Consider the following 15,639-nt stretch of genomic DNA (forward strand, 5'->3'; position numbering starts at 1 on the left):
TTCTCCAGATCTTCAAACACTCTGTAGCCTTTGTCTCTCTTTTTTTACATGATCACGGTCGTCTGTGTCAAGATGCTTGAACTGGTTCAAAGCCCAGGTTCAAATACTAATTGCTCTAGCAGCCCAACATAACACTCAGAGAGAGGAGAGAGCCATCTGCTGGCAGTGAGTTAATCAGGATTGGTGTAAAAAAAAGCTGCAGTTTCACCCCTTAATGCTCACTAACAGTTTAACACAGAGTCATATCTTTCAGACAACAGAGCCTTCATTAATCTGATAACCCAGTTATTCCCCTTTCATTTCTTTAGAGCAGCTAGTCCTACTAGGGCCAGTACCATTTATCAAGATTTTTAAACACTCTGTAGCCTTTATCTCTTGTTACGTGGTCACAGATGCGACAAGCGTGCTCCCTACCGAAGTCAGTCCTCTGAGCAACAAAGTCCTTCCTCCAGGAGAAGTAGTGCTCGTACATCTCCTGGTTCTGGTCCAGAGCTTTCAGGTGTTCTGCTAGTTCCTGAGGGGATTTAAAGTCGTCCACATGGATAAAGGAATCTGAGGGGATGAATTTCTCATAGTTCTCTCGAGAAGGACCTAGAACCACGGGGATGGTGCCGAGCATCATGGGAATGAAGAGCTTCTCAGTGATGTAGTCTTTGTGGATGGAGTTCTCGAAGGAGAGGTAGAACTTGCAGCTGGAGATGATCTTGGGGTAGTCCTTGTTGTTAACATATCTGCTGAAGTGTCGTCCATATGCCTTGATGTTTATGTGTTGACTAAACTCGTTATAGTATTTCACTCGTCTGAAGTCTGGGTTCCAGTTGCTGACAATCCAGCAAACCAGCTTTGACTTTGTCGGTATTTGAAAGGCTACGTCTTCTTTTGAAACGTCTACAATTCTTCCGTAAGGCACCCAGACGTCAGAGTCTTGCCGATAACTTGACGTCAGGTTGAACAAGTCCCAGTTGGACAGTTTTACAGAATTGTCCGGGGACTCCATGTTCATCCAAACCCACTTCTGCCTGGGAGGTCTTGGCATCTTGGCAAGGTTTTGTAAATCTCCCTGAATATCTCTGTGGTGGAAGATCACGGCATTGGCTTCATTGTAGAGACGTCTGTCGTCTGTGAAAACACAGCCGGAGATTCCATACAGAGACTTGCAGGAGTCAACATTGACAAGTTTACCAAACGGCCAGGCCCACATCAGAACCAGTGTGTGTTCTTGGGATTCTCTATTATGTTCTTCCACCACGTCATTAATTAACTTTTGCTTCACTAAATCATAGTCCACTACACAGCTGTTGTTCACTCCTATCTTCATGATATTCTCGTTCTGGATGATCTGCAGGCAGGTGTCTGAACAAATGTGGTCAAAAGACCAGGTAACTTCAGGACACAACCATGAGCTAAGGTTGGGTTTATAGTAAATGAAGAATATTGATCCAAAGCACAGCAGCAGAAACACCATGGCCACAAATCGCTGGAGGAATCCTGGTGAGGTTTTGGACAACATCCTTTATTCTGTGGAGAAAAACAGTGAGAAATAAACAGTGATTTCCCTTTTATACACTCATGTGGTCAGTGGCTCTCATGGTTACACATTGTTTTAATTTAGTCTGACATCACTGACAGCTACTTAGCCTAATTGTATAACTAATTTAATAATTACATTGTAGTATTTATTATATTTAAACAAGACATAGGCATGTATTGTTCATGTCCACATCCATGTGATATTTACTTACGCTAAATCACAGCTTAGGAATGACTCTATTAAAGAAACTGGTAGGATATCACATGTAGTTCCAGCTGAAAAACATTATAGAACGACTGTTTAATGCAAAGGGTGGGTTGTTAACAGCAACAGGGAGGGTTTTTAAAGTCCAAATACTTGTTAAATACATACAAAAATATCTTTCCTCTACTTCACAGAAATTAGTTTTTAGCGGGTGGTCTTGGAACGCATCCCCTGCGAAAAACTAGGGATCACTGTATGTTTCAAACGTTACAACAATCACTGCCCACATATTTCCCTGTGCCCTCCACATTGGCAGGGACATTAAACAATACGTCCACTAGAGGGCTCAGCTCAGAGTCAGAAGAAGTTTCTGACAACAGTAAACAAGGCGAGGTTGGAGGAGGTGGTGTACTGTGTGGACTTCAAATATTTTGAAGCGATGCTCTCTAATCTGCTTCACTGGGTGACCCCCGCACCAAGCATGGGGACTCTCGCAGGGAACCTGGGAGTGAGGTTTAAACTATAGGCCCCCAAGATTTCCACATGTCCAGCTCCATTTCGTATAGCTTTCAGAAAACACAAGCAAACCTTCAAGTCCAGTGAGTCCCCTGTGTCAGAGCAACAGAGGCTGGGGACCAACTTTCAAACCTAAAGCTCTGCGTTTCCCCACCGCAGTTGATAAACTCACCTGCTTTCAGAGAGTAGCGTCAGGAAGCCCTTCATCCCTCAGTGGGTACGGTGTTGAGGATGTGGTCGGGAGGAGGTCCAGCTCCCCAGGAGCTGCTGGGAGACAGGAGGATGACCTGAAAGTGGTGGGGGGTGGGTGTGTAAGAGAAGAGGAAGAGAGTTTGGGAGGAAGAAGAGAAGATCACTGTCTCTCTGTGTGTGGAGCTGAAGTCTGTCCTCCAGCTGCTAGAGGAGAAAATATCTGTCTCCAGCACTTTATCACCAACTCACAGCCCTATCAGTGTAAAGCACTTCTACTCCCTCACTCCCTTAATAAGTCACTCATTCATCCTCCTCTAACCCTTTCAGTTTACACACCAGCACCCCGGTCACTCTCACACACACACACACACACCGGTGGAGAGATTCAGTGGGTGAGTGGGTGAAATCACCTCTGTTTGTTAGCATCTCGTGTTGAAATGAGGACCAGTCGAGACACGTTTAAAATGGAAAGCCCAAAAAGCCTGCTTTAAGCCTCTGTTTTGATTTTATGCTGTGTGCTTTTTTTTGTCTACATTTTCCACAGAGACGAAGGAGAGACAGATTGAATGAACGAGAGTCAGGCAGAGAGACAAAGGGAGAGAGAGGAATACAAGAGACAGAAGTATGAAAAACAAAGAAATGACAAATGAGAGGCTTGAGAAAAAACAGAAAGTCTGTGTGAAGAGAGAGAGAATGAGACTGCACACAGTGAATGGAGAGAAGAATGAAGGGATGAAATGGAGGGGAGTGGGTACTCACTGATGGACAGCAGGAGAAAAGTCACTCAGAAAAGTACACTTTCCTCTTCAGTCTCCACTGTGGTACGAAGATGAGAGAGTAACCCTCTCAGTAGTGATGAGCCACTCTTTCAGCCACCTCCCCCAGCTCTCTCTGATTGGACAGACATCCTCCATCGCCCCTCTTACCACAGCCGTGAGTGGGTGGACAGCATTTCTTCAAAACTGAATGATCGTGGATTAGCAGTGATACCGTCCACAGTGGGGGAAACTACAGAGGTCACACACACTGGCAACACAGGGTTAAACCTAGACATTGAGGAAACCCAACCTGATATCATGGCTGAAACGTACCTATGCTACTAAAAGACCACACCAGCTAAAACTATGTTTAACTACGTTTAACTTGATATGTGTCCCCTAGCCTCTAAGGCCGCTTGGAAAACTGCATGCTGAACCAAAGCATTCAAGTAGAAGATTATTTAACTTTTTTTAGTGGAAACATGTGTAGGGCGGCACGGTGTCGCAGTCACACAGCTCCAGGGACCTGGAGGTTGTGGGTTCGATTCCCGCTCTGGGTGACTGTCTGTGAGGAGTTGCGCCCAATGATTCCAGGTAGGCTCTGGACCCACCGTGACCCTAAATTGGATACTGATAATGGATGGATGGATGATAATGAATGAATGAATATATATACTCGGCAGGTTGCAGATGCTCTTACTCGCGCGTGAAACTAAACTACATTTCCCACAATGCCGCACTGTAGTTTAGTTTCGTGCGCGAGTAAGAGCAGCTGCAACCTGAGTGAATATATATATATATGTCTGTGTAGGATATTTTATTTTGGTTGACACCAAGACCTCCCTCTAGATATATATATATATATATATATATATATATATATATATATATATATGTGTGTGTGTGTGTGTGTGTGCTTTTGTATACTGCATTTATTTGTGTTTATATACACGTGGCATATCAGTTGATTGCAAAAATTTTCTAAACACAAGTTAAATAATCTTCTACTTGAATGCTTTGGTTCAGCATGCCGTTTTCCAAGCGGCCTTAGAGGCTAGGGGACACATATCAAGTTAAACGTAGTTTTAGCTGGTGTGGTCTTTTAGTAGCATAGGTACGTTTCAGCCATGATATCAGGTTGAGGAAACCAGACAGGTTTAGAGACACCGTGTCCACAGTAATGTCCTGTAACACACACAAGTGGAAGATTACACACAAGACAACACTGCACAACTCATCACACGACCTGCTCTGATCGTCCTGACCCAAACTTCACCTGCAGTATTTTGAATTAGAAACCAGTGATGCTCCAAAGACTACTTCTATTCTGAGACTTAACATGGTCTTTTGAGGACAGTGAACCACTAGAGGTATCTAGTGGCACTAATGACACTGTAATTCCTCCTCACTCTCCTTATGATTGCTCCATCAAACTTATAGAGGGAGCTAAACTACCATCTTCGTGTTTTCACCCACTTACTCAGGTAACAGAACGAATTAGGGAGTCACTCCTTGGGTTTATTCATCCTCCACTTCTCCACATCTCCTTTGTATTGACCCGTCGTAGCCCCTTATTTCCCAGGCTCCAGAAGAACTTAGAGGAACCCGCTACTCCACTAAGTTAGTGTCTAATGTCTAAAGTGCATAAAGATTAAAGAAGTCAAATTGAGTATCTAGTGATGCCATTTGGACTTTGTAGCGCCCCCTCAGTGTTTCAGAGGCATAGTTAATCAGTTTGTGGTGGCAAACTTGGAGGATATCCTGATTTATTCCCGATTTCAAGAAACATCAACCAAATTAGACTCGTTTTAAAGCGTCTACTTGAGAATCAGCTCTTTGTTAAAAATGTGAATTCCATGTTAATGCTGTTTTCTTTTTGGGTGATATCATTAGTGAAGGGGTGTGATTATAGAGGACCCAAAAGTCTAACACTATTTACCGCATTCCTAAGAGGGTTAAAGAACTGCAGGCTTTCTTAGGCTGCAATCGTGTTTATAGACAACTTATCTACAACTTCAGCTCTAGCACTCTTCCACTATCTCTTCTTAAATGTAAACGATGACATTGGTTTACACAGGCGCAGAGTGTGTTTGTTACTTTAAGAGAGCTTTCACATCTGCTCCAGGTTTTAAATCCTTATTTTTCCAGCCTGTTTGTTGTACAGGCGGATGTCTGTGACCTGACACTGAGGAAAGATTAAATTGGAGGTCCTCACCTGCCCGTCATCTGTGTCTATGACACAACCCCAAACGTTCCCCCAGGGAGCCCCCTGCAAACTCCTGAGTGTCTCGCTCCCACTGTCTTTACCCACCTCAGACCGGTCTTAACACAACTCTTAGCTGTTATCTGCACATTGCTCATAATTAGTTTTGTTCCAGCATTGACCAGAGGATGGTGGGCTCCCCTTTTGACTCTTGGTTCTTCCCGATTTTCTGGGGGGGGGGGGGGGGGGGGGGGGTTCCCCCTGCCACTGTCACCTCTGCAGCTTGGGGCTTGGACTCAGAAATTCTGTAAAACTGCTTTGTGAAAGCACCAGGTGTTTAACTGAACTGAATATGAAACTGTGCACTGGTGTGACTGTGTGAGACTCTCCACTGGTGTGAGTGTGTGAAACTGTCCACAGGTGTGAGTGTGTGACTGGGTGAATGTGAGATATTGTTCACAGGTGTGAGTGATTGGGTAAGTGTGTGAGTGACTGGGTGAGTGTGTGATATTGTGCACAGGTGTGTGTGTGTGAGAGTGACTGGGTGAGTGTGTGAGTGAAAATGTTTTTTTTGTGTGTGTGTGTGCTCAGTTCAGTACAATGAATAAAAATAATAATATTGTAACACAAACTCTCTGACAGCGATGCGTGACGTGGGACAGTGAAGAGTCTAAATTTTTCAGATTGGGTTTTGTTTTAATGAATGGAGAAATTAAAACAATGCATTCAGGAAAAGTTCTTTGTACAAAACAACATCCGAAATCACTGCATTATTTACAAACGCACCACTGCTGTCATCACGTGGGATAAAACCTTGTATCTCCAAAAAGGAGGAAACACACTTTCATCAGGATTTAAACAGAGGCTGGTGTTTCTGTCTGAGAACAAAAACAAAGTGATAATGGAGATATGAGGTTTATCAGGACATGCTCAGTTCAGAAGCTTGAGTACCAGGTCAGTAATAAAAACACAGCAGTTTACAGGCCTCACACACTAAATAGAGCATGTTTATAAATGTGTCTCTCTCGCGTAGCTGCAGGTCTCAGGGTCCTGGGTGGGCTCCCCTCCTCGGGTTACTGTCTGAGGAGCGTGGTGTGTTCTCCCTGTGTTTGTGTGGGTTTCCTCTGGGTGTGCAAAGTTGTCCACTGTTCTTTAGTCAGTTTTCTACAAACGTTCACCAGTCACTCAAACTAAAACCACTCCATCCATCACTGCTGTCTCTTGAGTTGTCATGGCAACAGCTCACTCATGGACGTCTGTGGGATCAGTGTGACCTTGTGCTAGCGTTGGTGGAGCTCAGGGTTTACATGGTTCACTCACTTTTCCGACCAGAAGAGATGTCTTTGATACTCAAAGATGTTCTGTTTGTTTGTGTTTTAGTGATTAAGACATTGTAGTGGGCAACGCCACTGACTGGGGTTCAGATCCCGCTCAGGTAGGTCCACCACACTCCATCAATAAAAGAGTCACAGTTCAAGACCCCTAACTCAACATGGCTGGAACTGTACGTTACACTGGACGACCCAAACAGCGGCGTGTCTAAGAGAGAGCTGTCCAGTTTTGGTTGAAGTAGCCATTAAGCAAAGGACTCCTGAGTGATGGATCTGTGTGTTGGGGAGATTGAGAGTGAAATCCCATGAGATGCCCCAGCCATCCACAAACCAAACCCAGGAGAAACAGCACTCCCTCTCCCCCAAGCCTTCTGTGCAGTGCTAGCCAAGTGTGAACTGATGATGTCACAGAAGGTGCATTCAGTGCTCTCCTCCAAGCATGTTGAGCTCTAATGACAGTGTGTTAGGATGCAGATCAGAAAGATGTGGTGGACTTTCATCATGCCTTGCACCTTCATGCACTTCATGATCAGGGGAGTCTTAGGCATCGGCTGAGAATATTTAGCATTTTCAATGTCCATAGTTCAGTGTTAATTTATATTGATGGTGTTTGTTGGAGATTCGAATCCAGAGCCACGTATAATCTTGTACTTGGTAACAGATGAATTGAGCTAGGAGTCTTCACCAAGTGACTCTTTCTGGTGTAGTGTTCCTGTCTGAGCTGGGAATCAAACCCGAGTCTGCCGAGTGTAAGCAAGTGGTGTTAACCATTACACTATCCAGCCCCTGTGGTTTGAAAGGTATGTGACAGTCTCTAGTCGTGGCCTGTGTTGGAGGAGTCCAGTTCTATTTGAAGTGGTAGAAGGTAAGTGTCCGTTGAAAATGTCCAGTTGCAGCTGTAGTAGTTGTTGTGTGATTACTGCTGCTCTCTACGTCTGTATCTGATGAGGGGGTTGTGGGGGGTGTGGATCATTGTGGTGTAGTTAACAGAGGGGAAGTATCCGTCGACCAGATGGAAATCATACAGGCGCAGCATCGTGGACCAAATTGTTTTTATCTGGACGTACGCAAAGTTCTCCCCAATGCAGCGGTGACGACCTGAGAGGGAAACAACACAACAGTATTGCACCATTATCTACATCCGCCCAACACATGTTTAATTAATGCCATCATCCAAACAGCTCCCTCTAGTGGTGAATAAAACTGAGCACTGCTTGTCTGACCTGCTCCAAAGGGAATGTATGCGAATTTCTCTCCGCCGGCAGGGTTTTCTCCAAGGTAGCGGTCGGGGTTGAAGTCCAGGCGGTTGGTCCATGTGTCCTGCAGACGATGATTCACCGTCGGAGAAACACACACCTGGTGTCCGACTGGGATGGTGTAGTCCCCCACCTTCTGCAGAGGGGCAAAAATTGTTGAAGGAACCTACTGTGAGCATGAATCTTATTCAGTGTGTATGAACACTGAACACCATGATGCTGCCACCACCATATTTGACAGTGGGGATGGTGTGTTCAAAGTTCAAGGGGGCCGAATACTTTCACAAGGCACTGTACGTACCTGAGGAGTTCGCGCCATTCTCATCATGGTCATGATCGGTGGCCGAAGCCTCAGGGTTTCCTTCAGGCATCGATCCAACAAAGTCAGGTCCTTCAACTGCCACAAAAACACGAAATTAACAATTGCAGGGACTTGTAATTACAGGCCGTGAAAGAACAAACACAAAATAAAACATCTCCATGTCCTCAGACCTGTCCTACCGGACATCTCTAAAGGAGGGAATGTGCTGCTGTTGGATTATTTAAATCTGAGCTTCTACTGGCTGTTCCTATGCAAATCGTGGGAGGACATGTCTGTTTTTTTCAGTTAGTCTGAACACTGTGTGGGGATGAATGTCTCCAGTCTGAGCACAGCCCAGCCGTTCTCATACAAACACACTAGTCTTTGGAGACAGAATGAAGCGCTTACAAACATGAACATACAGCTGCAAATGGAGAAAAGGTCTGGGGAAAAACAGGAATAGGTGGGAAGGTCTGGAATTGGAGGGAAGGTTTAAAATAGCAATGAGGTTCTGAAGTTAGAGAGAAGGTCTGGAACTGAAAAAAACTAATGAAAGATTGCAACACAGGATTGTCCAGATAGTGGATAAGCAGCCCCAATCAAGTTCCTAAGCCATTCAAGTAGTCCTGCATGTTCAGGGTGCATCATTGTTTGTACATATTATCCGTCAACATTTAAATTAAATGAAACACGGGTGGTTAAGCAACTAGGCTTTTAACAGGAAGGTCGTAAATGACCTAACCCCCCAACTGCTAGGACAGCTCTGGTGCATGATGACTGCACTCTGGTCATGTTGGAGAGAAGGCAGGGGATTATGGGTGCTGTAGTGTTAGTGATGATGCCGGACTGACCTGGTCATACTAGAGAGGAGGCAGGGGATTATGGGTAGTGTAGTGTTAGAGATGACGCTGGACTGACCTGGTCATATTGGAGAGGAGGCAGGGTTTCTCCACAGACTTGTTTCTGTTCATTATAGCAGCGTTCCTGTAGGGGGCGATCTCTCGCCAGGAAAAAGCCGAGCCAGGCGCTTGTGGTAGAGGACGTGTGCTGTCCCGCCAACAACAGACCAATCAGCATCCCTGCAATTTCATCATCGTTCAGGGGATGCCCATCTCTACCAAGAGAGGGAGAGACAGACAGTGAGATATGTGCAGCTTAAATGCAGGACACTGTCGGCTGGATGTTTTTGGTCGGTGGACTATTCAGTCCAGCACTGACACTGAGGGGTTTAAAAACTCCAGCAGCACTGCTGTGTCTGATCCACTCTACACCAGCACAACACACACTAACACACCACCACCACGTCAGTGTCACTGCAGCGCTGACACTTTAAACTGATTTCTGGTCAAGTTACAATCTGTAGTTAACAGATTCACCACATGAAGGCAACTTCGATCCATCTCTGACATTCACTGTGTGGGTGAATGTTATGAAGCACAAAAGAAATGGTGTAAAAAAAAATAAATAAATGCACAAATATTTAATATATGATATAAACAAATAAAATAATACTTATATTAATACATTTTGTTATGAATAATTATATCATCATTATTTTATTTAATTGATGTCTGCATTTCCATATTTTTTCACTTTCTAAAGTGAAATTATTTAATTTATTTCTAAATTACGTTTATAAAATTGTAGTAAAAAAAATTACATTATTTATTCATGGATTTCTATATTTCTGTATTTATGTATTATTATAAATTTATATTGATTTCCTTATTTCCACATATCTACATTAATTTCTGTATTTCAACATTTATTTATTATTTATTTAGTTTGTTTATATGTTTACTAAATTACTTATTTTTGCCTATGTCATTTTCCATCCTCCATACATTTCAGGAACACAGGGCACGTCAGTGATGGACCGGTGTCGTCCTCATGTGGTGAGTCTGTGAACTACTCCCATTTTGACTATGTTACAGTTTAATGTAGCTCGGGACAGAAAGTGAAGACAGTAAACGGTGGTGGACGCAGGGCTCATGCCTGAACACAGTTTGAAGAAGGTGATCAAGTATAATCTATCTAATGCACCTTTAAGGCAGTTTACACATCAGGAGTGTGTAATGTGTAACAAAGGGATGTCGTACTTGTAGGTGGCATCTATGAGCGTCTGCAGAATGTCGTCTTCTTTCTCCTCCGACCGTCTGCGTTTCTCTATCACTTTATAAAAGATGTTCTTAATCTCTCGATGAGCTTGATCTCTCCGTCTGCAATAAATCACAACATCTGTATAGGACAGGTGTGTTCAGGACAGGTATGTGCTTTGGTGTGCTGTATTTAAGACAAGTGTTGTTTGGAGAAAAGTATTCTGGACAAGTGTTCAGGGAGTGCGTTTACCTGAAGCTGGGCAGGTGAGAGTGCGTTTACCTGAAGCTGGGCAGGTGAGAGTGCGTTTACCTGAAGCTGGGCAGGTGAGAGTGCGTTTACCTGAAGCTGGGCAGGTGAGAGTGCGTTTACCTGAAGCTGGGCAGGTGAGAGTGCGTTTACCTGAAGCTGGGCAGGTGAGAGTGCGTTTACCTGAAGCTGGGCAGGTGAGAGTGCGTTTTCCTAAAGCTGGGCAGGTGAGAGTGCGTTTTCCTAAAGCTGGGCAGGTAAGAGTGTATTTTCTTAATGCTGAGCAGGTGAGTGTGTATTTTTGAAAAACTGGACAGGTGAGTATGTTTACCTGAAGCTGGACAGGTGACTGTATTTACCTGAAGCTGGACAGGTGACTGTGTATTTACCTGAAGCTGGACAGGTGACTGTGTATTTACCTGAAGCTGGGAAGGGGCAGCCAGCCTGGTAGCAACCAGGCAGCATGGGTAAATCCTCCATCTAGATCAGCGTAGAGCTGGGCCACTTTTTCATCCAACATGCTGCGGATTTCTCTGCCATGTAAACACCTGCTCGCTGTCAGGATTATCAGCTCGGATAGAGCCTCAAATAGATCTGAGAGAGAGAGAAAGAACAGGTCCATCACTCCCGAGGACACAGTTCCACATCTCCACAGGGCTTTCCACCCTTCTGGTGGACTCTTGTCATTGAGTAGGGAGACACTGGGCCCATGTGAAGCTGCTCTAGACAGCCCTGTTACTTCCTATGCTTTATTACAGATTGTTTATATCTTTCTTACTCTTCACTCCACTGTCCCCCCAGCGTTTGAAGTAGTCCCTGGTCTCCTCCTCGATGACCTCCACGTGTTTTTTAAAGTGAGCTATGTTCAGACCCGTCTTCAGCATCTTCTTCTGCTCCAGAAAAACCTGGATGACACACACATGAAATGATACACACTTTAGTAGAACACATAAACATCAGAGGAACATGCATACAACAAACACAGAATGCCATGGCCTCTGGGTCTTCCAGGTGGTTGCTCAGAGATATTTAACACTCAGGTGTAAATGTACAGGTGAGTAACATACGTTGTTAGGTATGTCATAGGCAACCCCCTTTCCAAACACTGGGGTGGTGAGGCGAGAGTAAACATCCTCAGCGTTCAGCTCCTCGTTTTTGCTGTTGAAGAGCAGTGAGGCTGCGTCGCTCCCCAGCAGGTACGTGAAGGTCTTCCCCACCATTGTGAAACTCACCACCGGGCCGTACTGAAAATTATAAACAAACATATACATTATACCTGTGAACATAAACTCCCTACAGTACAGGGAGAAAACTGCTGTTGTGCTCCAGGTGGTTGCTGGGATGTTGATATCTGGTATTCCAGGTTGGCTGCTGCAGCGTAGTTTGGTCTAGGTGTTTCAGGTGGTTAAATAGTGTTGTGAGATGGTTACTGTGGTTTCTCTAGGTGGTTGCTACAATATTCTTAGGTGGTCACAGTGGTATCTATAGGTGGTCTAGATGGTTGCAACGGTGTTATTATATGGTTACTGTGGTTTCTCTAGGTGGTCCAGGTAGTTGCTAGGGTGTTCTTAGTTGGTTACTGTGGTATCTATAGGTGGTCTGGGTGATTGCAATGGTGTTATGAGATGGTTACTATTGTATCTCTAGGTGGTCCAGGTGGTTGCTAGGGTGTACTTAGATGGTTACAGTGGTATCTCTAGGTGGTCCAGGTGGTTGCTAGGGTGTTCTTAGGTGATTAATGTGGTATCTCTAGGTGGTCCAGGTGGTTGCTAGGGTGTTCTTAGGTGATTAATGTGGTATCTTGCCAGGTGGACCCTTACCTTCTCATAGGCATTTTCCAGAAACTCAATGGGGCTTTTCGAGAAGGCGATGGCTTGGCCCAGGTAGGGAACGGTGGACGGAATAAATGGAGGGAACTTCCGAGGAAAGAAAAGAACAAAAACAAAATCAACAAAACTGTCCTAAACCTATTTTAATTTGCCCATTAACTCACACATGTGTAATTAATACATTATTTAAATTAATAATACAACTTACATATACAATTGTACACACTAAAATTCCTATTTTAGAAATGGTTAAGTTATTTATAGAAATTTGAATTATCACATCACTGTGTTTAAACTTTTGAGAGATCCTCTAAAGTTGTAAACTATAGAGTTGGTGTAGTGTAGCTTAGTGTAGTATTAAAGTTGTGTTACTCACTGTGTGTGTTGTGTCTCGGTGCTGGTGTCGGAACAGGACTCTGGAGAGATAAGCCAGAGTTAAGGTGAAAGCAGAGGTGGCCAGGAGTATCGACGTCAAGTTCTCGCTCATTTTCTCCACACTGACTTCCAGAACACCCATCTCTGAGCCGTAAACCTGCTTCTTCCCCATTGAGAAATTAGGAAAAACAAGGAGAACTTATGAGACAGGTTGAGACATCAGCAAAACCCAGAGAGATCAGGATAAAGGAGGAAAACAAGGAGTCATTAGGGAAACAAAGAGAAATCAGGAGAAACCAGACAAAATCAGGATGAAGATTGATATATCAGGTGAAACCATGGGATATCGGGAGATTATATAGGAAATTATGAGAAATAATGAGAAACTGGGAAAAAACAGGAGAAATCAAATATACCAGGGCAAAACAACCAGGATAAAGTAGGAGAAACAAATAAACAAAAAAGAAGACATCATGAGAAACCAGGGGAAATAGAGAGAAACCATGAGAAATCATTAGAAACCAGGGAAAATGTGGAGAAACCAGGACAAAGATGGAGAAATGAGAATAAACCTGGAGATATTATGAAAAAGTTGGAGAAATTAGAAGAAACCTGTAGAAAACAGGACAAATCCACAGATATATAGAGAAATCTGGAGGTACAAGGAACAATCACGATAACAGACAACAGGATGAACCAAGAGAAAGATGGAGAGAACAGGACAGTCTAGGAGAAAACAGAAGAATTTTGGGTAATTCAAGATAAATCAATACAAACCAGGAGACACCTGGAGAAATGAGGAGAAATGGGGGTAAACTTCACTTCTTCGCGAGTATTAACCTGTAAACAATCACTAAACCCCACCCCCTCACGAACCTCCTCACTCGGACTCCCTATCCTGACTGGTCTGAGCGGCCTGTCACTCGTGGTGACCCCACGCTTCACATGCGGTGGCCTTATAGCGCAAGCCCCGCCTCTTCTTTGCTCGGATTGGCCCGCTGTTACCCATAGTCCCACCTCCTCCTCGCCTCTCCCGCGGCAGTGATCCAAAGCAGTCAACAACTACGGGCCAATGACAGCGCAGCAGTCTGCTGGAAGCGTTGTGATTGGTTCGCGTGGGTCTGCCCCGCACTCTGATTGGTTCGCTGCGGCTGAACTGATGTCTGCATATTTGACGTCACAGTTCTTCGTGTTTGAGCCTCTGCAGGATCTGCTTTAATAAATATATCTGCTGTAAATGTTATTATTATAGAATTATACAACAACGACTACAGAGAGTTTGATAAGTTTAATAACGCCTAACGTTAATATAAACTCTGATTTAGAATATTTCACACCACTAAAGTTGTTTATTTATATTTATGTATTATTATTATTATATAAACAGACGAGTTAAAAACACATACACTGCAGATGATTGTAGTGTTAATTAGACATTATTTAGGATATCTTAAATATTACTTTAAAATTGGACTAATATCAGTAAATATTTAATGAATTAATTTTATAATTAATAATAAATTAATTAATATATTTTTAAACAGTTCAGTGATTAACACTGAGAATTCATAAAACATCTGTTCATGAATAGATTACAATACAATATTTATTTATTATCAATAAATAAATACAATTAAAGTGGTCTATAGACATTTAAAACTCAAGGTTAAATACACTGTTGTTACTCAAGTTTCATTTTCCTTCTTTAAATTTTATTTATTGATGTTTGTGAATTTTTTGTTCTTTTATATAATTTTATACTGATATATTTAATAATGTGATTAACAAGGAACTCCATCGCTCCAGAGAACACAGTTCCACTGTTCCACACACCAGAGGAACACCATCACTCCAGAGAACACAGTTCCACTGTTCCACACACCAGAGGAACCCCATCACTCCAGAGAACACAGTTCCACTGTTCCACACACCAGAGGAACCCCATCACTCCAGAGAACACAGTTCCACTGTTCCACACACCAGAGGAACCCCATCACTCCAGAGAACACAGATCCACTGTTCCACACACCAGAGGAACCCCATCGCTCCAGAGAACACAGTTCCACTGTTCCACACACCAGAGGAACCCCATCGCTCCAGAGAAAACAGTTCCACTGTTCCACACACCAGAGGAACCCCATCGCTCCAGAGAACACAGTTCCACTGTTCCACACACCAGAGGAACCCCATCGCTCCAGAGAAAACAGTTCCACTGTTCCACACACCAGAGGAACCCCATCACTCCAGAGAACACAGTTCCACTGTTCCACACACCAGAGGATCTCCATCACTCCAGAGAACACAGTTCTACTGTTCCACACACCAGAGGAACCCCATCACTCCAGAGAACACAGTTCCACTGTTCCACACACCAGAGGACCTCCATCACTCCAGAGAACACAGTTCCACTGTTCCACACACCAGAGGAACTCCATCACTCCAGAGAACACAGTTCCACTGTTCCACACACCAGAGGATCTCCATCGCTCCAGAGAACACAGTTCTACTGTTCCACACACCAGAGGAACCCCATCGCTCCAGAGAACACAGTTCCACTGTTCCACACACCAGAGGAACTCCATCGCTCCAGAGAACACAGTTCCACTGTTCCACACACCAGAGGAACTCCATCACTCCAGAGAACACAGTTCCACTGTTCCACACACCAGAGGAACCCCATCACTCCAGAGAACACAGTTCTACTGTTCCACACACCAGAGGACCTCCATCACTCCAGAGAACACAGTTCCACTGTTCCACACACCAGAGGAACTCCATCACTCCAGAGAACACAGTT

The 15,639-nt window shown here is 44.0% G+C and overlaps 2 protein-coding genes across 5 annotated transcripts; both read right to left on the minus strand.

Moving 5' to 3' along the window:
* Positions 1 to 322: 322 nt before the first annotated feature.
* LOC136694100 (4-galactosyl-N-acetylglucosaminide 3-alpha-L-fucosyltransferase 9-like) lies at positions 323 to 1,510 on the minus strand. The gene has a single exon (XM_066667473.1). It carries the CDS (start codon positions 1,508 to 1,510, stop codon positions 323 to 325), a length of 1,188 nt encoding a protein of 395 aa, XP_066523570.1.
* Positions 1,511 to 6,094: 4,584 nt separating this feature from the next.
* Positions 6,095 to 13,757, minus strand: cyp51 (cytochrome P450, family 51). 4 transcript variants are annotated; one of them, XM_066669466.1, is made up of 11 exons: positions 13,620 to 13,757; positions 12,844 to 12,999; positions 12,459 to 12,554; positions 11,706 to 11,882; positions 11,417 to 11,543; positions 11,058 to 11,232; positions 10,392 to 10,511; positions 9,211 to 9,406; positions 8,293 to 8,388; positions 7,959 to 8,127; positions 6,095 to 7,833 (listed from the first exon to the last, which is right to left on the minus strand). In XM_066669466.1, the coding sequence occupies exons 2-11, from the start codon at positions 12,982 to 12,984 to the stop codon at positions 7,652 to 7,654; spliced, it is 1,479 nt and encodes a 492-aa protein (XP_066525563.1). In that variant the 5' UTR covers positions 12,985 to 12,999; positions 13,620 to 13,757; the 3' UTR covers positions 6,095 to 7,651. The 4 variants fall into 4 exon arrangements, with proteins under 4 accessions (XP_066525563.1, XP_066525562.1, XP_066525564.1 ...); XM_066669465.1 differs by having other exon boundaries at positions 12,844 to 13,002; XM_066669467.1 differs by having other exon boundaries at positions 12,844 to 13,005.
* Between the last annotated feature and the right edge of the window lie 1,882 nt (positions 13,758 to 15,639).

Source organism: Hoplias malabaricus, chromosome 4 (assembly GCF_029633855.1).
Source record: "Hoplias malabaricus isolate fHopMal1 chromosome 4, fHopMal1.hap1, whole genome shotgun sequence".
NCBI classification, from domain to species: domain Eukaryota; kingdom Metazoa; phylum Chordata; class Actinopteri; order Characiformes; family Erythrinidae; genus Hoplias; species Hoplias malabaricus.

Coding starts and splice junctions, on each gene's coding strand:
- cyp51 (XM_066669466.1), bottom strand. CDS start 12,984: ATGGGTGTTCTGGAAGTCAGTGTGGAGAAAATGAGCGAGAACTTGACG. Junction 11,883..12,458: donor TGGAAAATGCCTATGAGAAG/GTAAGGGTCCAC, acceptor TATAATTTTCAG/TACGGCCCGGTGGTGAGTTT. Junction 8,389..9,210: donor CTCCTCTCCAATATGACCAG/GTCAGTCCAGCG, acceptor TTTTTGTGGCAG/TTGAAGGACCTGACTTTGTT.
- LOC136694100 (XM_066667473.1), bottom strand. CDS start 1,510: ATGTTGTCCAAAACCTCACCAGGATTCCTCCAGCGATTTGTGGCCATG.